At 39.2% G+C, this 26,641-nt stretch overlaps 1 protein-coding gene across 1 annotated transcript; it reads left to right on the forward strand.

Annotated features, from left to right (window-relative positions):
- Positions 1-26,245, forward strand: ARCN1 (archain 1). The gene is made up of 10 exons (XM_082626613.1): positions 1-161; positions 11,040-11,303; positions 11,827-12,006; positions 12,138-12,343; positions 13,166-13,330; positions 17,236-17,401; positions 19,133-19,280; positions 19,591-19,699; positions 22,132-22,336; positions 24,292-26,245. Exons 1-10 carry the CDS (start codon positions 159-161, stop codon positions 24,379-24,381), a joined length of 1,536 nt encoding a protein of 511 aa, XP_082482739.1. The 5' UTR covers positions 1-158; the 3' UTR covers positions 24,382-26,245.
- The last annotated feature ends 396 nt before the right edge of the window (positions 26,246-26,641 follow it).

The following is a 26,641-nucleotide window of genomic DNA, read 5'->3' on the forward strand; positions in this document are numbered from 1 at the left end:
GACGTGGCTCGAGGCCGCCATCTTGGCAAGAGGAGAAGCGGCCGGCGCTCCTGTCAGGGGGGCAGCAGCTCCGGAGCGGCCGGTGCTCCCCTTCCCCCGACCCCAGCCCTAGCTGCAGTGGCGTCGGAGCTCGGGTGCGCCCCACCACCGCCGTCGCCATGGTAAGACCCGGGCCGGGCCCGACTCCCGGGTCCCGGCCTTGCTCGACCGCTCTCCCTGCTGCCGGCCTGTGCTGGGTCCAGAGGAGCCCCGCCCCGAGGGCCCGGAGCTGGGCGCTTCCCCCGGGCTCTGGGAGCAGGGTGGTCTTCCGCACCCTGTGCCCGACCTCCCGGGAGATCCGAGGGACCTGACTCCAGTCCCTCTGTGGTCGCGCCCACACCCCTCCCCCGCAACCAGCTGGGCACCCTCCTCTGCCGGGACCCGGGCCCTAAAACGGGCCCAGGGTTGTTGCTCTGCAAGAACCTCTTAGTGATGTCCCTTGGACCCCACGCTGTGGACCTGGGCGCTAGTGTCCAGCAGGTTCCGTGGGCACCTAGGCGCAGCAAGCTGGGCCTCTCGAGGGTTCTCTTGCGTTTGTAAAGACTCACCTCTCATCCCCGGTGTTCCGTAGGCCGTTGAAGTTTGAAATCTAAACCCATTAGTGTTCAGGACTTTTTTTTTAGTTTGTTTGAAAAGGACAAATAGAGGAAAGTTCGAAAGGAGGCATAGAACAGGAAGGAGTAACTTCTGACACTAATTTGTCACTAATTTGTCGGACCCAGGTGTCCCAGAAACCTGCCACCTACTTCTGTAGATCTTAGGTGGGTCTGTTTGTCAGTGTGGTTGAGTATACACTGTGTATAAGAGCACTGGGAAAATGTGAGCCGAATTATCGATATCACAGGCTATCTGCCTTCAGGGAGCTTGTCGTTCAGGTGAAGTGAAATGTGAATGTGGCATATCGGAATCAGATATCTCACAGGAGGGAGGAGGGGTTTATACTCTGGGACCTGTCACTTGCCTTCAGTTGCATTATCTTTGTGTTCTCATCTACTGTTAAAATTAACGTGGGTGCGAGATGGGACACAGCAGTGCCCAGTCCACTACCTCTTGCTTTCTCACGACGATTTGTGGATATTTATGAAGTAGGAGAAATTGTTTGGTTCCAAACAAGCTAGTAGTTTTTTTTAAGTGCACTTTATGCCCTTCAGTCTTTTGAAGGACGTTCTTTTTTTTTAATTCTCTTTTTGTCAGTAGGTTATTAATTTGATTTAAAGCATCTTCCTGTACACTTAAGAGATGACAGTATAATTTGGTGCCAGTCAATAAGTTCTGTTCACGACCTTTTAAGATGAGAACTTGGTTGGTGGGGGGGCGATTCATGCTTGGGCTTTAAACCACTGAAAGGCTTTCTTCAGCTTCAGGCATATAAATTGCATCAAGTAGGTTTACCTCATAAAACTTTCATGTTGGACATAAAATTTCCCAAAACTCCTTTCTTCGTTTCCACTAGGAGGCTTAGTATTTGGGTAGTGATTTTTAAACTACTTCCTTTATACATCCTGGATGTACCTATAGTGCATTTCAGAGTATATTGTAACATTAAAAGCAAAATTAAAGTCTTGTATTATATAAACGAAATATAGATTAATCTTTACAAAAACCTTGTTTGTTGAAAAGTTCTTGGAACCTCATACTATTTTTTTTCCTAGTACGATTTTTAATTCATAGATGACCAGAGGGATGGTAGAGCCCTAGGTGTGGAGTGGTAAATACAAAAATATAAATTTTGCATATTATTTGGACATGTGTGCATACACATACAGTTGTGTCATGTTTAAATATGCATATGTTTCTGAATTACTTGGGACTTGGCATGATCCAGATACCTACAGATTTGTGTACTCTGGATAACAACTTAGTACATTCTGAAAGACATTATTAAGTATTTTTCTGTGTAATGTTTTCGGGTTCTACTACTTTACAAAGAGATCCCTGGACAAAGAAGGGTCCAAATAGGGTAACATTTTGTAAGATTTCTTGGATCTAAAAGTTGTATCCAAACTTCTGAAAGTTGATTTTTCCTCAACATTTTATTATAAAATTTTCAAACATGTAGGAAAGTTGAAAGAGCTTTACAGTGAACGCCCCATGTAACTAACAGCTAGATTCTGTAATTAACATTTCACTATTCTTGCTTTATCACGCATCTAATGATCCATTCATCCCTGTAGCCATCTTTTTTAAAAAATGTGCTTTAGGGTAAGTTGTAGATATCAGTATGTAAATGTTGATTTTTGAACAATAAATTTCCTTTAGCTTTAGTTACTGAAGTTGGTGCAAAATGTCCTACACTACAAAGTCCTTCTAGAGAAAGAAATGAACAAATGGAAAAACAAATGGCCTATGATGACTTTGTTATAAAATGAAGTACAAAAAAAGCATCTTTTGATTTGATCTTTTTTTCTAGCTTTCTGCAAATCAATGAGAACATGTTCTTATTTTCTTAACACTTATCAGATATCATTATAGTCAGTTCTTTTTCTTAGTAAACTTATATTTGAATGAACTTGATATTAAGTCTCATGGTAGCCCTAATCTGTAAAATTTTTACTTATCTACAGAGTGCTGTTCTCTTACTTACTAGGTATAGGCAATGAGTAAATTTACTGTAGTGATCACATTAAATATAAATGATCACAATATGTTCAGTTCCCAAGAGTCATTTAGAAAGCTAGATTTGGGTTTGTATGGCTGGTCTACACATGATGAGGGCCGGGGGAGACTGAAATCCTACACAGTAATAACAGTTCCCAGTTAGGGAGTTGTTATTGTTTTGGTTTTTCTTTTTTCTTTTTCATATACAATACAGCAGCTGCACAGCTATTGTACTCTTTATGTATTTTTTTTGATTGTTGTTTGAGAGGAGAGTGAAGAATGAAAATGATTTTCTTGAGTTTCTTTTGATTTACCATCTTATTTATTCTCCAAATAGAAGGTACACTGCAGAAACTGAGAACAATGTCCTTTTATTTTTATACTCTACAGGTTTTTGTTTTAGAACAGAAACTTGTGATGAGCTTAAAACTCTCACTGAGTAACTTCAGGTTTTGGTTTTGTATGTGCTCTGTATTTTATTGTAATCTTCCCCCGATTTGATTGTATCTGTAATGACTTCATGCATACAAGAAAGACGAAATGGTCCTCTATGACAGTTGTAGAAGCTGGCCTTAATATGATCATGAATTATATATATATATCATCATTACAGTGAATTACGAGGAACAAAGTGACTGGCTAATTCTGGAAGTGAGGAATACTGAAGCATTTAGAGGTTCAAGGAAGTCCTTGACTTTTTTCTTTAGGGAATTTTGCGTATTTATGCTGAATTACTACCTGTTATGCTTGGACCTCTATCACTAGTGGGGATGAAGAGATGATATGGCAGCTATCTGACACACGTATACTATACACACACATGATTTGTTTTGGTTAGTTTGCCTTCTGGCAGCTTAATAGTGATGTAAAGTATGGTTCCAAAGTTTTTGTTTTTGTTTTTTTATTTAACAAATTTAATCAGTTATACATATACATATGTTCCCATATCCCCTCCCTTTTGCGGTTCCAAAGTATTGATAGTGGGACTTCCTTGGTGGTCCAGTGGTAAGAATCCGCCTTCCAATGCAGGGGACGTGGGTTCGATCCCTGGTCAGGGAGCTAAGATCCCACGTGCCACGGGGCAACTAAGCCCATGTGCCACAACTACTGACCTCATGCTCCTCAACTAGAGAGTCCGCGTGCCACAAATTACAGAGCCCACGAGCCGTGGAACCCACGGGCCACAAGTACAGAGCCCAGGCGCACTGGAGCCCGTGCCACAACTAGAGAGAGAAAACCCACATGCCACAACTAGAGAGAAGCCCGCGCACCAATAAAAAACCCCAAAAAACCAAACTATTGATAGTTACCACTGGAGCAGTGGGTGTGAAATGGAGGTATTGCACATTTTCTGTTGCTGTAAAGTTTTCAGATGCTTACACTTATAGAATCTTAAAGATGCAAAGGCACTTTCACATAAACCTCTATTTTCACATAAGCTAACCTCTATTTTATTTTATTTTATTTATTTAAAAAATTAATTTATTAATTTATTTTTGGCTGCCTTGGGTCTTCGTTGCAGCGCGCAGGCTTCCTCTAGTTGTGGCAAGCAGGAGCTCCTCTTCATCTCAGTGCACAGGCTTCTCATTGCGGTGGCTTCTCTTGTTCCGGAGCGCAGGCTCAGTAGTTGTGGCTCACGGGCTCTAGAGCGCAGGCTCAGTAGTTGTGGCGCACAGGCTTAGTTGCTCCACGGCACGTGGGATCTTCCCGGACCAGGGCTTGAACCTGTGTCCCCTGCATTGGCACGCAGATTTTTAATTGCTGTGCCACCAGGGAAGTCCCTAACCTCTATTTTAGGGATATTTCAAGAAACAATTAAGTGACATCCAAGGTAACATAATTAGTGGCAGAGGCAGAACAGAAACCTAATTCTCCAGGTTTCTTTACTCAAGGAACTTTCTGATCCATGTAGTTAAAGCTGGGTAGCAGAGTGTTGTTATTTAATCCAAAAACAAATGACAGTATATTCAAAGCATTTTAAGTATTATTAAGAGAAAAGTTGTCTGACAGAGTGTAACCTAATGAGAAATTTTATTTTGTTTTTTTAAACAGTCCTGAAGAGATCATCTACATAACTTCTGGACCCTCAGTTTTTGTATCTATAAAACGATCAAGGGCTCTTGAAAGTTTGTTTTAGGTCTAAATGCTCTTTTCCAAAAATGTAAAAAACAAGTAAAATAACGGTATAGAGAATCATACTTATTCACTCTTCCACAAAGAAAATCAGATCAAATTACAGTAGGAAAAATTAACCTACCTTTTAGTATATACTATTTTTTTTTTTAAAGGAGATGTTGGGGGTAGGAGTTTATTAATTTATTATTTATTTAGTTAGTTTTGCTGTGTTGGGTCTTCGTTTCTGTGCGAGGGCTTTCTCTAGTTGTGGCAAGCGGGGGCCACTCTTCATCGTGGTGCGCGGGCCTCTCACTATCGCGGCCTCTCTTGTTGCGGAGCACAGGCTCCAGACGCGCAGGCTCAGTAGTTGTGGCTCACGGGCCTAGTTGCTCCGCGGCATGTGGGATCCTCCCAGACCAGGGCTCGAATCCGTGTCCCCTGCATTAGCAGGCAGTTTCTCAACCACTGCGCCACCAGGGAAGCCCCTACATTATTTTTTAATAATTGGTAAACATTTATGTGAAGGGAAGCTTAATTATTTAAAGGCATTTAAGATGAATGTTAATTTAGGGTAGGTTAAATTTATCTTGTTTCGAGCTAACCATACCTTTCAGCCATGTTAATAACTGTGTTAGTAACATGGATAACAGTGAATAGAAACCTGTGTCAGCTTTGTGGATCCTGTGATTGTGGTGTCTTGGGTGTTTTGAGGTTTAGAGCCATGCTTAGTGTTGGGCACTTTGATCCTACTTTGGGAGCCTTATTCTGCTTATATCTGGATAGTGGAGTGTCTCAAAGAGAGTCCCAGAGTTCTCCTTGGGACCTACTATTTTATCCTACTGTTTCTTCATCTTTACATACTCAAATTCCCTGATTCATCAAAGCATAATTTAAATGCTGTTTCTTCCATCAAGTCATCAGTAATCTTGTGAGCTAGAAGTAATTTCTTCCTCTGAATTCCTATAGCACATTACTTAACACATTCTGCCTAGTATTACAGTTATTTATGTTTGTGTCTTATCCCTATTAGCCTGCTGCTGCCTTTTTTTTTTTGAGTTATAATCGACATAGCATATTACTTTCACGTGTACAACATAATAATTTGATATTTGTATGTATTGTGAAATGATCACCAAAATAAGTCTAGTTAACATTCATCACTATACATAGTTACAAAAAAATTTAGTTTTGGGGGGATGCGAACTTTTGAGATCTTACTAGATTTCTTAAGAATGCCAGTCTTACTGATTTCCTCATAGTATTCCCAGAGAGCATCTAGTGTGTATAGTGGGTGTCCAATAAATAATTATTTAGTTAATTCTTATAATAATACTGCTAAAATGGAGATTGCCACTGCCTATAATTAGCCTTTGACCATGCCCAATCAATAAAGCAAAGTGGGTGAATTGCCCCTCTACATAGCGTACACCTTTCTGGTTACAGGTTGCCTTTAATTTCCCTTTCATGTCGCCTTGATGTTAATTTTTACCTAAACTCTGTATGGTATGGAGGTGTTTTAAATTCCAGCTGCCTAAGAACTACCCTGAAACATACACAAATTGTTTCTAACAGGCTTATTATTATTAGGTATGTTAGACATGGGCTTTGTATTAAATCAGCATATTTATATAGGTCTGAAGGTTTGGTCTGAGCATCCTTTCTCTGAGTAGACTTTTGACTTCAAGTATTTAAATTGTGCTGTGCTTAGTATCTTTACTGTGGCTTATTCTGTTCCTTCAAAACCTCATAAAAGTCTAAGGCGGGGTACCATACTTCTTAGGACTGTGGTTCTCGGCCCTTTTTTTTTGGTGAGGAGTGCCTCTATAAGTATTAAATTTATGATGTGCTCCTATTAGTAATATTTCTCACTGCATAAAGTGATTCTCCATGGGTCTTTTGAGAATTACTACTCTAGAGGATCTATGAATTCTCTGACATTATATGTAAAATTTTGTGGGGAATCCATTTGCATTATTTGAGTATTAAAAACCTGCCAAACCCATAAAGGTAAAAGTCCGTTGCCTTGAAGTGACAAATTTTTTAATGACATGCATTTCTTGGCAAGTTTATTATTAATAATGGTGCTGTTTTACATTGTGTGTGTGTTTTACGTTTACATATTTTGTGGCATAAGTTGTATAGCTTTGGCTTACAGTTTTATTACACTCATTTGGTCCTCATAATAGCTTGTGAGGTAGTCAGATGATGCTCCATTTTCTCAGAGAGGAAACTGAGGCTAAGAGAGGTTGAAACGTAACTTAAGTCAGACAGATAGTAAATAGAAGAATAAAAAGTAGAATCCAAATCGTCTCACTTCCAGTCATTTAATTTTCCTGGTATGTTAACTTGGTTCTTCACAAATTTAGAACACTATTTCTAATTCACGTAGTCTTTGGGAGAAGGAGAAACCAATGTGAGGTGATCCCAAATATAAGGGAATTCCTCATTTACCTGATGAGAATATTAAGAAAAGCTTTTCAGAATATAAAACTTCTAGGACTGTAGCACAAATAGTTAAATATGTTCTTAAAGTATTTAATAATTTACTTATACATACTGTTAAAGTTACATAAATAAGATTTTAATTGAGAAATAATTCCTTTTTTCTGTTCTTATATTCATGAAACAGTTTATCCAAGTTCTTCACAAGCATCATCATCACTAGGTCTTCTTTTTGAATTACCAGTTTTTTAGAACTTTCATACGTTGAGTTTTTTGATATTTGACACTTTTCAAATTCATATATTATATTGATACTTTTGGAAATTTTAACCCATTTGTATAACATTATGACAGTTGATTTTAAAAGAAATATTTTGAGGGAATTCCCTGGTGGTCCAGTGGTTAGGACTCTGTGCTTTCATTGTCGAGGGCCCGGGTTCAATCCCTGGTTGACGAACTAAGATCCCGCAAACCTTACTTTATTTGGATGTACATGTCATACAAAGCTTTAGTGAACCAATACAGAGACATACTTGCTTATCATATTCACAAGCTAAAGCAGCAACTACCTTTTTCTTTTTTCTTTCTTTTTTTGCAGTGGTTGAAGCATGGTTTGGTTGAAACATGAACCTCATGATAAAAATTAATGTGAAATCAAATTTCTTGAGTATATTTGGTTTTAGTCTTCAAACAAGTCTCTAAGTCTCTTGCCTGGTGATAATTTTAGGTCAATTTCTTCTCTTTCGGGATTAAGGTATTATCATTATGTGTGTACCAAAATTACAGGAGTCCTTGCCCTTATTTGAAGAAATCTTTCTTTATCTCACACTATTAATTTAAAGACATAGATGGGGGACAGTGTGGGGAATATAGTCTATATATAATATCTTTGTATAGTAACAGATGGTAACTAGATTATCATGGTGATCATTTTAAAATGTATAGAAATATCAAATAACTATATTGTATACCAGAACTAACATTGTGTTGTAGGTCAGTCATACTTTAAAAATAAACAAACAAACAAACTCACAGAAAAGAGATCAGATTTGTGGTTACCAGAGGCAGGGAGTGGGGGGAGGGAGAACTGGATGCAGGTAGTCAAAAAGTGCAAACTTCCAGTCATAAGATAAATAAGTACTAGGCATGCATTCAACAGTAAGATAAATATAACTAATACTGCTGTATCTTATATATGAAAGTTGTTAAGAGAGTAACATCACAAGTTCTCATCAGAAGGAAAAAGAATTTTTTTTTTTATTTCTTTTTGGCTGCACCGTGCGGCTTGTGGGATCTTAGTTCCCTGACCAGGGATCGAACCCAGGCCCTTGGCAGTGAAAGTATGGAGTCCTCTAACCACTGGACCACCAGAGAGCTCCCTTTTTTCTATTTCTTTAATGTTGTATCTATATGAGATGATGGATGTTCACCAAACTTATATGGTAATAATTTCATGATGTATGTAAGTCAAATCATTATGCTATACATGTTAAACTTTTACAGTGCTGTGTGTCAATTACATTTCAATAAAACCAGAAGAAAAAAATGAAATTAAAGACATGGAATCACCGGGACTTCCCCGGCGGTCCAGTGGTTAAGACTCTGCCTTCCAACGAAGAAGGCGTGTGTTCAATCCCTGGTTGGGGAACTAAGATCCCATATGCCGTGGGGTGTGGCCAAAAACTTAAAAAAAAAAAAAAAAGACATGGAATCACCATGAGGTACAATTAAAATATCTCACATTTTTATATGTTAATTTTACCTCAGTAAAGCTGAATTAAATAAAATTCTGTGGCCAACAACAACGAAATGGTAAAGTTAAAGACATGAGGTGGGAGATTTCCTTTGAAAAGAATGGGTCATAACCTTGTTGCATTTTTATTCTTTTTCTGGAATCCTTTACTCCCCTCAGTATATCTTCTTGCCTCATGCCTGGGTGGTAGCAGAAACCTCCCAAGTAGTTGGTGATAGTGAAAGATACATTTCTTAACTACAAAACTGTTTATTAAAAAAAAAACCCACCTATTTATTTATTTTTTAAATTATAAATATTTTGGGGAAAGTGACTGCTTTGGGACTTTTAAGCTAGCTTATTTGCCACTCTTGAAGTAACCAACTGTAATTTTATACTCTATACCTCTCTGTATGTCTAAAGTATTTTCTTATCTTTTTAAAAGGATATAACTTACAAAACAAGATTCTTCCTGAGAGTATTTATTTATGATGCAGAACTACTTTCTTTTTTTTAACTTTTTAATTCTATACAATGTAACTTTATGCTGGAATAATTAAGGAAATTTTCAATATAGAGTTGATAGACTCAGGAACATAAAATTGTATAACTCCCTTAAATGAGCTTCTTTCTAAACTTGCAGTTGTTATTTGGGAAATAGAGCAGTTGATAGCATTATTCTTGAGATTTCACATGAGAAAATTTGCCTGATGTTCATTGGAAGCAAATCAATCAGTAAAAATACAAATCTGTTTGGTAGAGGGAAATTATTTGTGCAGGATATAGATCAAACACTTTTTCAATATAAATTGTTTTTACCTAGCTGCTTGGAAATAAGCGCGATGGTAATTATCTCCCAAATACGCTAATGACCTATCCTTGATGAATAAGGACATTGTGTTCTCCTATAATTATTATAAAACTGTATTGCTGTTTTGAAACTATGAGAATATTTATTCAAATTGACTAACTTGTTTTTTCTTCAAGCTGCTCACCTCTAGAGGACAGGTTTCTGTAAAGCTGAGAAGCCTGACCAGTAGGATGTTGATATTTCAGAGGTTGTATCCTAGGATTGAGGCTTCCAAAATGTGTAAATAGTCTTTCTGTTACCTGTCCTTGTGAACTTTTGGGTTCCTGTACTGAAGAGACTATTAACACTGTACTTAATATTCTTACTACTCTGCTAATGGCATTTGGTCTTCTCTTCTTTGATGCTTTATTCATTTTGTTTAATGAAATGCCAGACTCTGAAAAAAAAACTGTTAGTCTTGATCATTGCCCAGTGTCAAAACCTGTGTGAAACATAGAGTCATTTAGTTTTTCATTTTACAGATTGTTTGCATGTCTGGAGGTAAGATAGTGTGGGATGGGAAGGTTAATCAAAGAGCAGAAGATAAATTTAGACTCACTAGATTGGTTCCATATTCTAGGTAAAAATGAAAGGAAAGGTCAGGGGCCTTGTATAAATCTTCAGTCTGCCTGATCAGACCTCTCTTTTGGCTGTGGAGATCTCTGTTCTCCCTAGAAAAAGTTTAAGCTCTTCTTTATGGGTCTGCCAAAGCAGAGAGCAACCCAGTTTTGAGTCACAGGGGATCCATTCATAATATATGTGTAGACCTAGAAAAAACTATTTCTTCACTAAGTTTTTCTCTAGGTATGTTATTGAAAAACAGGAGTAACAGCTTCATTTTCCTCTTCTTTAGCTTTGTCTTATGAATGACATCCTGTAATTAAAAGAGCAATGAAGGGCTTCCCTGGTGGCGCAGTGGTTGAGAGTCCGCCTGCTGATGCAGGAGACACGGGTTCGTGCCCCGGTCTGGGAGGATCCCACATGCCGCGGAGCGGCTGGGCCCGTGGGCCATGGCCGCTGAGCCTGCGCGTCCGGAGCCTGTGCTCCGCAACGGGAGAGACCACGGCAGTGAGAGGCCCGCATACCACAAAAAAAAAAAAAAAAAAAAAAAAAGAGCAATGAAGTAGAGTTTGAAAGTCAGCATTCTAATAGTAGTCACATCACTAAATAACTGAGTATACCATTCTACAGAAGATGTGAGGATGTTGAGAAAACACATGTAAAGAAATAATTAATTAGTACTTATCTATATGTTCCCGGCAGGTGCTGTTGGCAGCAGCAGTCTGCACAAAAGCAGGAAAGGCTATTGTTTCTCGACAGTTTGTAGAGATGACCCGAACTCGGATTGAGGGCTTGTTAGCAGCTTTTCCAAAGCTCATGAACACTGGAAAACAACACACATTTGTTGAAACAGAGAGTGTCAGATATGTTTACCAGCCTATGGAGAAACTGTACATGGTACTGATCACTACCAAAAACAGCAACATCTTAGAAGATCTGGAGACCCTAAGGCTCTTCTCAAGAGTGGTAAGAGTCCTGTAATATTGGGTTACAGTTTTTGTTTTTAAATTTGTGTGTGTGTGTGTGTGTGTGTGTGTGTGTGTGTGTGTAAAACTGTTTCTCCCCCAAAGCAGCTGATGCTTATCAGTTTGCATGTTCTATGCCCCCAGCCCTCATCCCAGCATCTTATTGCTACAGCTCCTATTCATTCAGCAGACACTGGGTATCCTAGACTGTAAGTATTACAAAGGAGAATATGAGAACTGCCCTTTTGTTTCCCATTTCTCTAGCAGTTACTGTAACCTGCCTTTGTGGTTCTGACACTTGTTTGGCCATATTTTTAGATAATATTCTTCAGGTAAGATTTGTTGATGTAGCCACACACATAAAAGACTTTATGCCACAGACTTGCTTAAAATACAGAGTAGCAGAAGGAGCTAATAAAGGGATTTAGGCTTATTGAAATTTGTGTATTTTAAAGGATGATAACTGGAAAACAAAACTGCTGATAAATTCTAAATCTTTCTTTTCCATTGCTCTCCATGATTAGATTCCTGAATATTGCCGAGCCTTAGAAGAGAATGAAATATCTGAGCACTGTTTTGATTTGATTTTTGCATTTGATGAAATTGTTGCCCTGGGATACCGGGAGAATGTTAACCTGGCACAGATCAGAACCTTCACAGAAATGGATTCTCATGAGGAGAAGGTGTTCAGAGCAGTCAGAGAGGTAAATAGGGTCTTCTCTGGGACAGCTGGTTTGTATATCTTTCTTTTAGGCTTCATTATCTGATTTTCCCTTTTTTGTTCGCTAGTCTAGTCTGTACTCAAAGCTACATCCAAGTATGTATCTTCTTGTAGACTCAGGAACGTGAAGCCAAGGCTGAGATGCGGCGTAAAGCAAAAGAATTACAACAGGCCCGAAGAGATGCAGAGAGACAGGGCAAAAAAGCACCAGGATTTGGGGGATTTGGAAGCTCCACAGTGTCTGGAGGTAGCACAGCTGCTATGATCACAGAGACCATCATTGAAACTGATAAACCAAAAGTGGCACCTGCACCAGCCAGGTATAATCCAGTGTATCACCCAGAATGCAATCCTAGAATGGCAGATGAAGGCTGTATGCGCGTATCTCAGAGTGATATCTGATTTTTAGGCAAACTGTAAATAACGAGTGACTTGATGAAGTAAGATGTAATATTAAATTTGGCTGCATAATATGGGGATAAAGGAGAAATCTGAATGTGGTGTTTTTCCTTTTGTGTAAAAGAGAGTTCTTTTACAAATTATAACATGATCTCAATTTCCTATGAGAGTTGCCTTATTTTGGGAGAAGAGGGGATATTTAACTGTTTAAGGAACATGTATTTTTAATCTAATGTTCATGAATGGATCTAAGGGAGAATCTGAACTACCTGAAATTATGTGAAAAAGTTCGTTTGTACGCAGGTATATTTATCTGGATAGAAGGTACAAAGTTTTCATCAGATCACACATACTTATGAAAGTATACCTGTGGTCTTTGGGTACTTGAAGCTTATATGGGTTTTTTTGTTTTGTTTCTGGCCGCGCCCCTGTGGCATACATGATCTTAGTCCCCGACCAGGGATGAACCCGTGGCCCCTGCAGTGGAAGCACAGAGTCCTAACTACTGGACCACCAGGGAATTCCTGAAGCTTACATGTTAATTGTGACCCAGCTGTCAGTTCAGGCAGGGAATAGTCTAGTCACTAAACACTAGGAAGCTTGTGTTTTTTCCTTGAGGTATTCACATTTCTCTTAAAGAACAGCTTCAAGGAAAGCTTCAGTGATAGAGAATTATTAATTAGTTTTTAACTTTTTTAATCACGTGTGTATTTTTGTGTGTATGTGTGTGTTCTTCCACTTAGGCCTTCAGGCCCTAGCAAGGCTTTGAAACTGGGAGCCAAAGGAAAGGAAGTAGATAACTTTGTTGACAAATTGAAATCTGAAGGTGAAACTATCATGTCCTCCAGTATGGGCAAGCGTACCTCTGAAGCAACCAAAGTGCATGCTCCACCCATTAATATGGAGAGGTAAGTAGTAACTCTTTCAGTAAGAACAGACCACATAGTATTAAAAAAAAATTATCTCAATGCACTGTAAATTCTTTTTGTGTCTTAATTTTTCCAGATTTAAAACACTTAAAAAGTATATTCTAAACAAGGTCCTACTGTATAGCACAGGGAACTGTATTCATTATCCTGTGATAAACCATAATGGAAAAGAATATGAAAAAGAATATATATATATGTATAACTGAGTCACTTTGCTGTACAGCAGTTAAGCACAACATTGTAAATCAGCTATACTTAAATAAAAATTTTTTTTAAAAAGCACATTCTAGGTATTAACATGAGGTCTTCCCCCCTCCCCCCTTTAAACATGATTAGGGGCTCTCAGCCATCTGTTTTCTATTAAGTTTAGAACTTACCTTTCTATCAACTCTGTGGTGGCTAAATTAAACAAAAATAACTTTTCTTTGTGCCTAGTGTGTACTTTGTCTCTTAAAATGGAGTGGAATTAGAGGGCTAGAGCTATGGTTAGCACTATACTATATTTTGGCATGTCTTTTTCTAATTAATTTTTTCTAATTTTAATTTTAATTAATTTATTTTTGGTTGCATTGGGTCTTCATTGCTGCACGTGGACTTCCTCTAGTTGCGTCGAGCGGGGGCTACTCTTTGTTTGCGTGCACGGGCTTCTCATTGCGGTGGCTTCTCTTGTTGTGGAGCATGAGCTCTAGGCACCTGGGCTTCAGTATCTGTGGCACACGGGCTCAGTAGTTGTGGCTCGCAGACTCTAGATCGCAGGCTCAGTAGTTGTGGCACATGGTCTTAGTTGCTCCATGGCATGTGGGATCTTCCCGGACTAGGGCTTGAACCCATGTCCCCTGCATTGGCAGGTGGATTCTCAACCACTGCGCCACCAGGGAAGTCCTTCTAATTAAGTTTTAAGGAGGACAAAATTTATAAATATCTTTAGTAGCAAATAATGTATTATCTTTTGCCTTTTAAGTATTTGAACCCAGTATAGAATATTTTGATTTGTCTCTTATCTCAGGACTGTGGTACTGTTTGGTAACATTTTTAAGTGGTAGTTATCAAGTTCACATATTCATGACTCAGATTTCTTGTTTTGAAGCCCAGACCTTCTACTGTTACTGATGGTTTTGAGGTCAAGTGAAAGATGAGTCTGGGAGGATACCTCTATCAGGTGTGCATAAAAGAGGAGTATGTTGTATGTCTTATTCTGTATGAAATGAACAGGGTTACGTCGGGTAAATCTCTTAAATCACTAAAGCTCCTGTGCTATTCCTAGTAGTTGCTTTGAGGGAGACAGAGGCTTGACACTACTTTAATAAGATGTTGGAGACCATCATGTACTAGAGAGGACTTGAGACTCTTTTCTGAATGATGAAATACTTCTTGAGCATGGAGCAAATGCTTGTGAAGGTAAATGAGACCCTGCATTGTCTTAAGATACATTCCTCTGTGGTCTTGAGTCTCATGCCTTTGTTTCTGGGAAGGCTTAGAGGTTAGAACAGAACAAAGTAGGATGCCAGAATAGTCTTTTTAAGCCTCTGCAGTTTACCCAGCTAAAAATAGTTTTAGTAAGGAATGTGGATAGATTGTACTTAATAATTGCCCATAGCAGTAGCACCTTTTATTTTACTTATTTTGAAAACTAGATTATACATTCATGTAGTTCAAAATTCAAAAGGTTCAAAGGGTATTGAACTAAAACTTCTTCCTCCTGCCCAGCCACGCAGGTTTCTCTTTTTGGAGGCAACTAGTATTAACTAGTTTTTTTTTTTTTAATTAAAAAAAATTTTTTTTTAATTTAAAATTTTTTGGCCACGGCTCATGTCATGCAGGATCTTAGTTCCCCAACCAGGGATTGAACTCGCACCCCTGCGGTGGAAGCGTGGAGTCTTAACCACTTGGATGCCGGGGAAATCTCAATATTAACTAGTTTTTGTGTGAATCTTCCAAGAAGGATAGTCTATGTATAGATGAATAAAAACATGATATAATTTCTGTATTTCTCCTTTTTATACATTAGTGGTGGCATACTAGACACATTTTCCAATTGCTTTTTTCACTTAATTATTTTGAAGACAAGAATTTCCTTATTTGAAGCTATAGAGACATGACATCCAAATGCAATACCTTACCCTAGTCTGGATCTTGTACTACTATAAGGGGCATTATTAGGTCAACTGACAAAATTGGCATATGAATGGTAGATTAAAGTATTGTGTCAATGTAAATTTATGAAGTTAATAACAGTACTGTGGTTACGTGAAAGAATATCCTTTTCTTACAAAATACACTCTGAAAATGTTTAGGGTTAAAGGGCCATGATGTATATATTCTGCCTGTAAGTGGTTCAGGGAAAAAAGTAAAATATATTTATATAGAGGGAGTGTGCAAATGATAAAACAAATGGGATAAAATGTTAACAATAGGTAAAAAGGGTATACATGGGGCTTCCCTGGTGGCGCAGTGGTTGAGAGTCCGCCTGCCGATGCAGGGGACACGGGTTTGTGCCCCGGTCCGGGAAGATCCCACATGCCGCGGAGCAGCTGGGCCCGTGAGCCATGGCCGCTGAGCCTGCACGTCCGGAGCCTGTGCTCTGCAACGGGAGAGGCCACAACAGTGAGAGGCCTGCGTACCGCCAAAAAAAAAAAAAAAGGGTATACATGTATTTCTGTTATAATTTTAATTTTTGAAATTTTTTTCAAATAGAAAGCTTTTTCAGTTGTTCCTCTTTTTTTTTTCTAATTGCCCAGTATTCATCTTTGTGGATATACTTTTATGTATTTAAGTAGTCCCCCTATTGACAGACATTTGTTTCTAAACTTTTGCTATTACAAACAATTCTTCAGTAAATAACTACTACATTGTTTTGCACAGGTGAGAATTTATCTGTAGGATGAGGATTTGCTGAACCAAAGGGTGTAATGCTTTTATTTTATTTTATCTTTTAGGGATAAAGGTTTTTTTCCTTTTTTTAATTGAAGTATAGTTGATTTATAATGTTATGCTAATTTCTGCTGTACAGCAAAGTGACTCAGTTATGCATACATATATATAATATATACACATTCTTTTTAATTTTTATTTTAAATTTTATTTGTTTATTTTTGGCTGTGTTGGGTCTTCATTGCTGTGCGCGGGCTTTCTCTAGCTGCGGTGAGCGGGGGCTACTCTTTGTTGCGGTGTGCGGGCTTCTCATTGCAGTGGCTTCTCTTGTTCAGAGCATGGCTCTAGGCACATGGGCTTCAGTAGTTGTGGCATGCAGGCTCAGTAGTTGTGACTCACGGGCTCTAGAGCGCAGGCTCAGTAGTTGTGGCGCACGGGCTTAGTTGCTCTGCGGCATGTGGGATCTTCCCGGCCCAGGGCTCGAACCCATATCCCCTGCACTGGCAGGCAGATTCTTAACCACTGTGCCACCAGGGAAGTCCCCACATTATTATTATTATTTTTTTTTGCGGTATGCGGGCCTCTCACTGTTGTGGCCTCCCCCGTTGCGGAGCACAGGCTCCGGATGCGCAGGCCCAGCGGCCATGGCTCACGGGCCCAGCCGCTCCGCGGCATATGGGATCCTCCCAGACCGGGGCACGAACCCGTATCCCCTGCATCGGCAGGCGGACTCTCAACCACTGCGCCACCAGGGAGGCCCCCCACATTATTTTTTAATATTCTTTTCCATTATGGTTTATCCCAGGAGATTGGATATAGTTCCTTGTGCTATACAGTAGGACCTTGTTGTTTATCCATTCTAAATGTGATAGTTTATATAATGCTTTAAATTTTGGTACATATGGCTGCAGCACCTTTAAATAAGTTGCTGATGGCTAATCACCATTAAACCCTGGAGAAAGGGAGTTCTGGTTTTTACCTGTCTGAGCAGATTTATCATTCTTTCTCTGCAGTGTGCACATGAAGATTGAGGAAAAGATCACACTAACCTGTGGACGAGATGGAGGATTACAGAATATGGAGTTGCATGGCATGATCATGCTTAGGATCTCAGATGATAAATTTGGCCGAATTCGTCTTCATGTGGAAAATGAAGACAAGAAAGGGGTGCAGCTACAGGTGTGTAGAGGCTTTTGATAAGGGAGTATTAAGGCTTTTGTCTACCTAACACAGTCTTTCTCAGCTGGAGTTCCTTGTGTGAACCATAGAACACAGAAGATTATTTAACTTATATAACTAGTGCCATTCTAGATGCATAGGAAAGAAGTTAATTTATTACCTATGGTGGAAGCCTTGAATTGATAAATGCCTTCCCAAGCCAGTTGGGAATGATTGGCAGCAGCTGTATTAGTATGGCCTTTTAATACTGGAATTGAGTGAAAGGTCATTTTGAAATCTAATAAATGACTTCATACTCACTAACAAAGGTACAAAGAGACGCATATTTGTTACTATTATGCAAAGAGTAAATTCATTTAGGATATTGCTTGAAATATAATTTAGAAAACAACAAAGTTTTAAAACTTAATAGGGTGGCATTTTATTTTATTTTATTTTATTTTAAAATTTATTTATTTTATTTTATTTTATTTTTGGCTGCGTTGAGTCACTGTTGCTGCACACAGGCTTTCTCTAGTTGCAGTGAGTCTTTGTTGTGGTGCACGGGGTTCTCATTGCGGTGGCTTCTCTTGTTGCAGAGCACGGGCTGTAGGTGCCTGAACTTCAGTAGTTGCGGCATGCGGGCTCAGTAGTTGTGGCTCACGGGCTCTAGGGCGTAGGCTCAGTAGTTGTGGCGCACAGGCTTAGTTGCTCTGCAGCATGTGGGATCTTCCTGGACCGGGGCTCGAACCCCTGTCCCCTGCATTGGCAGGCGGATTCTTAACCACTGCGCCACCAGGGAAGCCCAGGAGGTATTTTATTAAAGCAGGTTATGACACTAAGTTTACTCATTCTGCTGCTATATAAACTGCCAGTGCTTGCTTTGTTAGCTGAAGGGCAATATCTAATGGTATATTTGAAAAGTACATAAAATTCTTAAAAATGAATATGTATGTTCCACCTACCTGGCTATGTAAGAGACCTTCTTTATATTATTACAGTTGTTCTTGTTACAGTTTATTTAGATGGTTGATCTTATATCTCTTGTCACGAGAACAAAGCCTTTTCAGCGAAGAAAGTGGTTTTGTCTGCGTTTTATTCCACTCGTAACCAGCACACAGTTGTCTTTTGGAAGTAGTGCTTATATTATTTGACAGTAGCTTTGCTGGCTCGTAAAGTCTATGTAGTCTGCTATCCAAAAGTTACTTCTTTTTCCTTTTTTCTCCTAATGTGACTTCTTTTAAAAAGATCAGTCCATCTTAGTTGGCCTGAGTTTGAACAACTTTAGCTCTTTAGGCAAAATTGCAACTAAGCTTTCCACAGAGCTTTTCCGTCTCCTGTCTCCTTAGTATAAGGCCAGGACTGCTATGTGACACAGCCAGCTGATCAACGTCTGACCCTGGTCTTCTATTTGGCAAGCTTGGCCTCACCATCAGGCTGCTCCCTATGAAGTATTTTTGTAAAGGACTTGGTTAATGGTCTTTTAACTTTTTCAGTTACAAAGTTACTAACTTGTTACTTACAAACAAAATGGCTTAGAGTTGAAATTACTTTATTACTATTTTTTAAATGTCTTAAATCTTTAAAAGTCTTTGAAGGAGGGAAATCTTTCTTCAAAATCAAAAATAATTGGAAATTTTTAGGCACCTTGTTTTAGATGTTTAGATTATGGGCCATGTAAGATCAAAAGGAATTTATTTCCTGTCTTATAATGTCTGAACCTCAGAAGTTTTCTTTCCCTTCTCATTTCAGACCCATCCAAATGTGGATAAAAAACTTTTCACTGCAGAATCTCTAATTGGCTTGAAGAATCCAGAGAAGTCATTTCCAGTCAGTAGTGACGTTGGGGTGCTGAAGTGGAGACTCCAAACCACAGAGGAGTCTTTTATTCCACTGACAAGTAAGTGCCTCTGGCCAGTCCTACTAAGCTAGACTGCACTGAGAACTAGAAATAGCCCTGGCTTGTACATTCTTCGTTGCCACAATTCTTTTTGACAAAATGACCTTTCAAAAAGGACTCAGTGCTATATTTAGTGTATTTTGGTAATAAGTAGCTTAAATTTTAAATACCTTTAATTTTGAAACCATTAGTTTTAGTAGTTTACACTAGGATGTTTAAGGCCTGCAGTTGTCAGTTTTGATTTGCCATCTTAACTTTCCTCCATTCTTTTTCTAATGTTCTAATATATCTGCTTTGCTTTTCTCTTCAGTTAATTGCTGGCCCTCAGAAAGTGGAAATGGTTGTGATGTCAACATAGAATATGAGCTACAAGATGATAATTTAGAACTGAATGATGTGGTCATCACCATCCCACTCCCGTAAGTACCCCACATAATCATTTTTTGTATAGCGAGCTTATAGAACTAGTCTTTTGGAACTCATTTTGGAGGCAGCACTTAGCTGGCCGTCCATTCTAAGATATCTTGTTTCTCATAAAGGTCAGTTGTGAAAGAAGCCAGGTACAAAAAGCTGCATACTTACTATGTGATGCCACTTATAAGACATTCTGAAAAGGTATTACTCTTGGAACAGAAATCAAGCATTTGATTGCCAAGAGAAGAAGCATTTGATTGCAGAGGAGCACAAAGGAACTTTTGGAGATGATGAAAGTGTTCTATGACTTGATTGTAATGGTGCTTACAAGATACATTTGTCAATGCATTGAGCTGTACACTTTTAAAGGAGTGGATATTACTGATTTTAAAGCCAAACAAGCAAAGCTGGTTATAGTTCTAGGGCTGTGTTTTCAGATATTGGTCTTCAGATTGTTCATGTAGTAATGAAGGTTTCCAGAAGGAGGAGCCAATTCTCAGTCAGACTTTCTCTGCTTTGTTTTGCAACTCTTAAAGGAATTGAGTCTGTCAGACTGAAGTTTTCTTTTTTGCTTTGTTCTCTAAATTTTCAGCTGAAGATGAGATTATGTTTTCAAGGGTACTATTCTTGCTGAAACAAGGTATCTACATTAGTTTCAGTAAATTTTCTAAGAGCTTTATTGAGGTATAGTTGACGTGATAAACTACACATATTTAAATTATAAAGTTTGATAAATTTTGGCATGTATGCACCATCATCACAACTAAGATAACAAAAATATGCATCCCCCCCCAGAAGTTTAGTTCCGGTAAGTTTTTGATGTGTGCTTAAATGGCCTACTTTCTAGGATCATCTGGAAATACTCTCTACTTTAAGTTTATCTCCTCACTAGCATTTCTAGTGACTGAACTATTATTACTTCACCATTGAATCCCTGCTTCTCTCCTCTGCCTTTCAGCACCCCCATGATTAAGTACAGGGCTTAATTATGAATACCCAGTAAGTGAATTCTTAGTGTGTCTATACTATTAAATTGCTTGGTTATTATTACAGAGAAAATGGTTCTAATTTAATCTGTAGTTTTGTTCAAATTAATTTTAATTTAATTTGAATTAAAACTAAATCTAATTTATTTGTAGTTGGATTCAGGCCTTTAGGTGGCCAGGTCTGGTTTTAGTCATTCTTATTTCCATTTTTTAAAATATGCTTTATTACCAATATCCCCTTTAATGGGCTAACCATCTTATTCTTCACAGCTTGGTTATTATTTCAGAACAGTAGATGGCTGCCTTGAACCATTGTGAGACTTGGGCGTTGGTGACAGGTGTGGGTTTTATTTTGTCAAGATTTATTTTACTAGACTATTTTTAGGATGCCACAAGTTTTAGGCCTCTCCATCTACCCTATAATTGTGGTTGTGGTGGTTTCCTGTGTCTTAGTTCAACTTTGCAATAGTCTCCAGAAGAGACCCTTAGCATTTTACCCTGTTGTCTAGGACTGATCAAATTAGAGGATCTCAGAATCAGAATTGGAACAAGGGCAAAGGGAAGAAACATATATACAACTGGGACCATAAAATTGATAGGGAAGAGTTAATTGTGTTATATCACCCTTAAAGTTTTCTTTGTCTCCCTTATTTACCCTGCCTTTAACGCAAACATTGGATGTCACTGGTGAATTAAAAGATGGTAAATTTAGAGTGTGTAGGAGTAACTGGCACTGCCTGTCAGCCGTGTGCGGGGTTGCACAGTGCGTCCTGACTAGCCCTGTTTCTCCTGCAGACTAAGGACAACCATGTAATATCTCTCTTTCCCATCACGTTCACATTTTGCCCAGGGGTAATTGTGCTTTCACTTATCAAATAAAAGTTCAGTTACTGGATTATAAATCAAATAAACCCACTGGCATCAACTACAATAAGTTTTAAAACCTTCTAAAATCTTTTAAAAACATCCTCTCAAAGGTCCAAATTCATCTCCATTCTAAATAACCACATAATGGTGTTTAAGTTCTCCCCCACTGTTATTATCAACCTGTTTTCCCCCTCATTGGCATCTATGAAGAGAGCTACACTATGTTAAAATTCCATCATGACAAGGCAGCAAACCATTAGTGCAGTATTTTTGGAAATACATCCCACTTTACACATTTGTCAGTCTCAGTCCCCTGCCAGCTCCAGATCTAGTCCATAAGTTGGAGCAGCCCGGGACTATGTTTGCCCATTACTTATGGTTGAATATATCTGTACCTACAAAAGGAATGAATGAGACCCTTGGCCAAGGTTAAGGGTCCTTGAAGTTATCAGGGAGTCTGATTTTTTCTAGGACTATATAAAAGTGGGCAGAATTTGAGGAGCATAATCAAATTTGGGGCTGGTTTTCCTTGGCATAGTTCTGGCTCTGGACAGCTAACTTGACACGGATGTTTCTTGTGACAGATCTGGTGTCGGCGCACCGGTGATTGGTGAGATTGATGGCGAATATCGACATGACAGTCGACGAAATACCTTGGAGTGGTGCCTGCCAGTGATTGATGCCAAAAATAAGAGTGGCAGCCTTGAGTTCAGCATTGCTGGGCAGCCCAATGATTTCTTCCCTGTTCAAGTCTACTTCATCTCCAAAAAAAATTACTGTAACATACAGGTACCCCTGTTTAATAGAAAACTTATACGGGGAAAGTGGTAGGACAGCTACCTGATAGGCAACATGAATTCATGGTCAGAGCAGAAATCAGAAAAGCTGATGTCCCCCGTGGATTCCATTGCTGCCTCATTATATAATCTTGGTCAGTTCTTCACCTGCTTTATCTCAGTTTTCCTCTCTAGATCAAAGTAAAGAAATTGAATATGACTACATATAAAAGTACTTATGGGTTGTGCAAGACTCATATCTCTTAGTTGCCTGTTTTTTTTTAATAATCTCATGTATCTTAAAATCCATTTGCCAAAACACGCAACACATGACTTAGTAATGCCTTCTGTATTGTCACTTGGTTTGATCCCAAGGAATGAAAGAAAGTTTATTTGAAAGACAAAATTACTGCCAAAATGTGATTCTAATACAAATAGATACAGTTTTTCTGTTCTTTTATGTCACAGCTTCCCTTCATTAATATGGATAATCATAAGCCAATTCTGTTGTAAACCTTGTCCTTAAGGTAGGCAGGCAAAGCAGGGGAAATCTCTGAACTGTTTATTTATTTATTTATTTATTCATGCATTCATTCATTCATTCATTCCGTGCCATGCATCTTGTGGGATCTTAGTTTCCTGACCAGGGATTGAACCCAGGCCCATGGCAGTGAAAGCACTGAGTGCTAACTACTGGACCGCCAGGGATTTCCCTGTGAACTGTCCTTCATATCATTATTTTTAACTCTTTGTTCTTCCAGCTTTCAAATTGCATTATAAGCACCGAGTTTATATTGTTATCTTTCCCTCTGACTTGTTGATTTGCTTGTCATTCTGGTTATCTTCCCAGATGGTCTCTGTCTCTCCTGAAAGTGCTTGGGAAGTTATAGTTTCATCTGCTGGATAATTTCAAACAGCAGTTCTCCCTCTCCCTCTCCCTCTCCCTCCCCCTCTCCCTCCCCCTCCCCCTCTCCCTCCCCTCCCCTCTCTCCCTCTCCCCCACTCCCTCTCCCTCTCCCCCACTCCCTCTCCCTCTCCCCCCTCTCTCCCTCTCCCCCGCCCCACCGCCTCCCTCCCCGCCATCTCAGTTATTGGCTTAACCCCATCAGTATTGGGAGCACATTGTTGAACCCAAGACGTTTTCCTGTTATTGACCATTTGAAGAACAGGACAGTATAATTGCTCTGTCAGAACCTCACTAGAAAATATGAATCAATGGTTTAAGTTTTGTGTTGGTGCCGTTACGCGCACCATTGTTACAGGTAGCTCATTAAATTGGACATCTATTATTATTAATAAAGAGAAATCTCAGGACTTCCCTGGTGGTGTACTGGTTAGGACTCTGAACTCCCAACGCAGGGGGCCCGGGTTTGATCCCTGGTCGGGGAACTATATCCTGCATGCATGCCGCAACTAAGGAGCCCGCCTCCCGCAACTAAATACCCAGAGCAACCAAATAAATAAATACTAAAAAAAAAAGTACGTTTAAATAAAAAATAAATAAAAAGAAATCTCATTAGAAGGACCCAGCCATACCTAGAAAACGAATATGATAGAACAACTTAGTGAGACTGAGAGCAAATTAAACAAATAATGTTGAATTGTTAGAATGTTGCATTTTGGATCAAAATGTTAATTGATCATCCTGATAGAACGTCTATGACTTTCATAGGTTTTATAGGGCAGGGCCTGGGCAGTGGCCACTCATTCTGGACCTTTTACTTAATATTAATACCACTCTACATGTCATCCCAACAGTTGTCTTTTCTATCTAGAGAGCAGATTAATCACGTTGGTGGGGAAGAGTGATGCTGTGAGCTGCAGTTGTGAATTGAACTTTTTTAGTATTTCTGTGTTGCTTTTAATACTGCTTTAGGAGATTTGATCTGTTCTGTACTGAGAATTTAGCCAGCACCTTAAAGATCCGCTGTCCTGCTGCTTTACCTTACTCTCTGTTTGTTTTCCTAGGTTACCAAAGTGACCCAGGTAGATGGAAACAGCCCTGTAAGGTTTTCCACAGAGACCACTTTCCTAGTGGATAAGTATGAAATTCTGTAATACCAAGAAGAGGGAACCGAAAAGGAAAAATTTCAAATTAATAAAGAAGAAGCCAACAGTGGCTGAAGAGTTTTTTCCAAACCTGCAAGCCATTGGAGACCGTTTTTTTCAAATACAGTGCACGATTCTCTGAGCGCAAGGACCCTCAACTCACCCTCAGTGTTTCAGTGTCACAGAGACATTCTCTGGCAAAGAAATGACACAAACATAAAGGGAAAGGCTGCTGATTTCTTTGGCAGATTTTACTGGCCATCAGGAAAGCAAGCTCTACAGAGAATGCCCCCAGTAAACACTTTGTCCCCCATCAGCTAAGTTGTTTTTTATTTTAATCCCTAAATATATTTCATACTTTGTTTTTAAACAGTTTTCTCTGCAGAAGGTTTTAATCTTTCATACTCCTTTCCTTTACCTTCAGTTTTTTTCTTTCTATATATCCAATCCAGCCCTGAGATCATCTGCGTATGGGCACTATATTTGGCACTCCGGGAACAGGTTGATCTAATCCATTCTTGATTTCTGGACTATGCAGGTGAACTGCTTGAGGGGTAGGGGTTCTAGAAGTTAAAAGATAAGGATGTCTTATCCTTTTCCTGTATCTATTTATCCCTCCCTCCCTTTGCCAGGCTGTTTTCCTTGCAGGCTTGTTGCTCTGGTTTAGAACAGTAGTGTGAATCCAACTTGTGTCAATATTAAAGACAGCTGAGAAGCAGCTTTCAAATGGTGTAGCCCCCACTTCAAGGTGTCTGGGAGGAGGATGGTCATGTCCAGTTAGGGATTTCACACCCACAGGTAATCATGTCTGCTGCTGGTGCTACCCAGCCTTCCATTCTCCATATTTTGGGTACTTCAGCTAAAACATGATAGCTAATGGTCTTTGTAATCCATTCACATTCCTGAGATTCACCACCTCCCTCTTTCTGAATGTTCTCTGTGTCATCACTTTTTTCCTTTCTATCAGACATGAGGTTATGATTTTGGAGGCTGTAGGTTCAGTGAGTCTTTGTGCCAATCCCATTGGTCCTGAGCTATCAAGGAGCCTCCATTTTCACCACCAAGTTTTTAGCATTTCAAGATGCAGCTGATTACATTGCTGTGTAGACATTGATATACTCCATTCTAGCCTGCCCAGCATTTTTTCAGCAGCCTTTCTGTTCCTGTGTCTGAAATCCTTCCTGTTTCTCCCCTAAGCCTTTTCTGTTTAGTGTCATCATGTAATGGTTGTTTCTCAGCCCCATCTCATCCATTACTTCTTCAATGGAGAAGACTCCATCAGCCAGCCCAGCGTTGGCTTTTAACCCAGTATTGCACTGGGAGTTGGTGGAGTTGCTGCCAGGCTGCAGCCACAGACTGGGGGAAGAGACAGATGACAGTAGATGACTTCCTGCACTTTGAGCTGGTTGGAGAGTACGACTCCCACTCTGAACAACATCTGGCCTCCCCTGCAGAGAGTGTCCTGTAGTTGAAGCAGAGCAGTCACACACAAATGCCCGTGGACGGAATTGTTTGCCAAAGAAACTTCTGGCCTTTCCCTTTCCCTTAACTGCATCAGGGAAGAGTCCTTATCTCTAGCTTGGTTTCCACATAAGGTTTTTTTGAGGAAGGGGACTGGAACAAAAAATCTGTCATGTAGTTAAGTAGACAAGAAATCTTATTAATTCAGTTTTGTTTGGGAGTTGTGTGTCCATATGATTTTTTTAAAGTGAAGGTTAGTTTCACAAAAACTTTTTTTTCTAAAATTACTTTTGGGGTAATATTTAAAATGAGAGAAGTTTTGTAACCCTGTAAAATACATAGGGAATATAACATTCCATTGTACACAAAGAAGGCAAATTCTTTAATCAAATAAAAAGTATTATAAAATGAATGTTTTTTAGACTGTTGACTCTCTCATACTTTGGTGTCTTCTCTGGTGTCTTCAGAATGCTGTAACAGGATCTAAGATTAAAAATTAATGATATGTTTCTTTAAGAGGAAATAATCTCTATCTGAGAGTATTCATTGCCTTTTCTCCCTATTACAGGTATTGTGTCTTCTTGTGTATTTTTCTACATTTGAGCATATACACATACACATGCACTCCTGACGGTGTAGCTTTTGAATTTGATGCCACTTACGGGCTTTTGATCTTAATTTTGTCAGAGCCAGTTGTAGAGTCAGAAAAATGAGGCTTCATCTTTAAAGAATAACCATAGTTGGTGATATCTTGGAGCATTCTCTTCCCCATTAGACAAACAGTGGTAAGAAGTAAGTGATGCAGGCA

The sequence above is a fragment of the Mesoplodon mirus genome, assembly GCF_964341445.2.
Source record: "Mesoplodon mirus genome assembly, chromosome: 7".
NCBI lineage: Eukaryota > Metazoa > Chordata > Mammalia > Artiodactyla > Ziphiidae > Mesoplodon > Mesoplodon mirus.

Bases quoted from the DNA above. Each gene is read 5' to 3' on its own strand.
- ARCN1 (XM_082626613.1), top strand. The intron at 12,007-12,137 runs GTAAATAGGGTC...ATCTTCTTGTAG, and splicing joins TGTTCAGAGCAGTCAGAGAG to ACTCAGGAACGTGAAGCCAA. The intron at 19,281-19,590 runs GTAAGTGCCTCT...TTTTCTCTTCAG, and splicing joins GTCTTTTATTCCACTGACAA to TTAATTGCTGGCCCTCAGAA.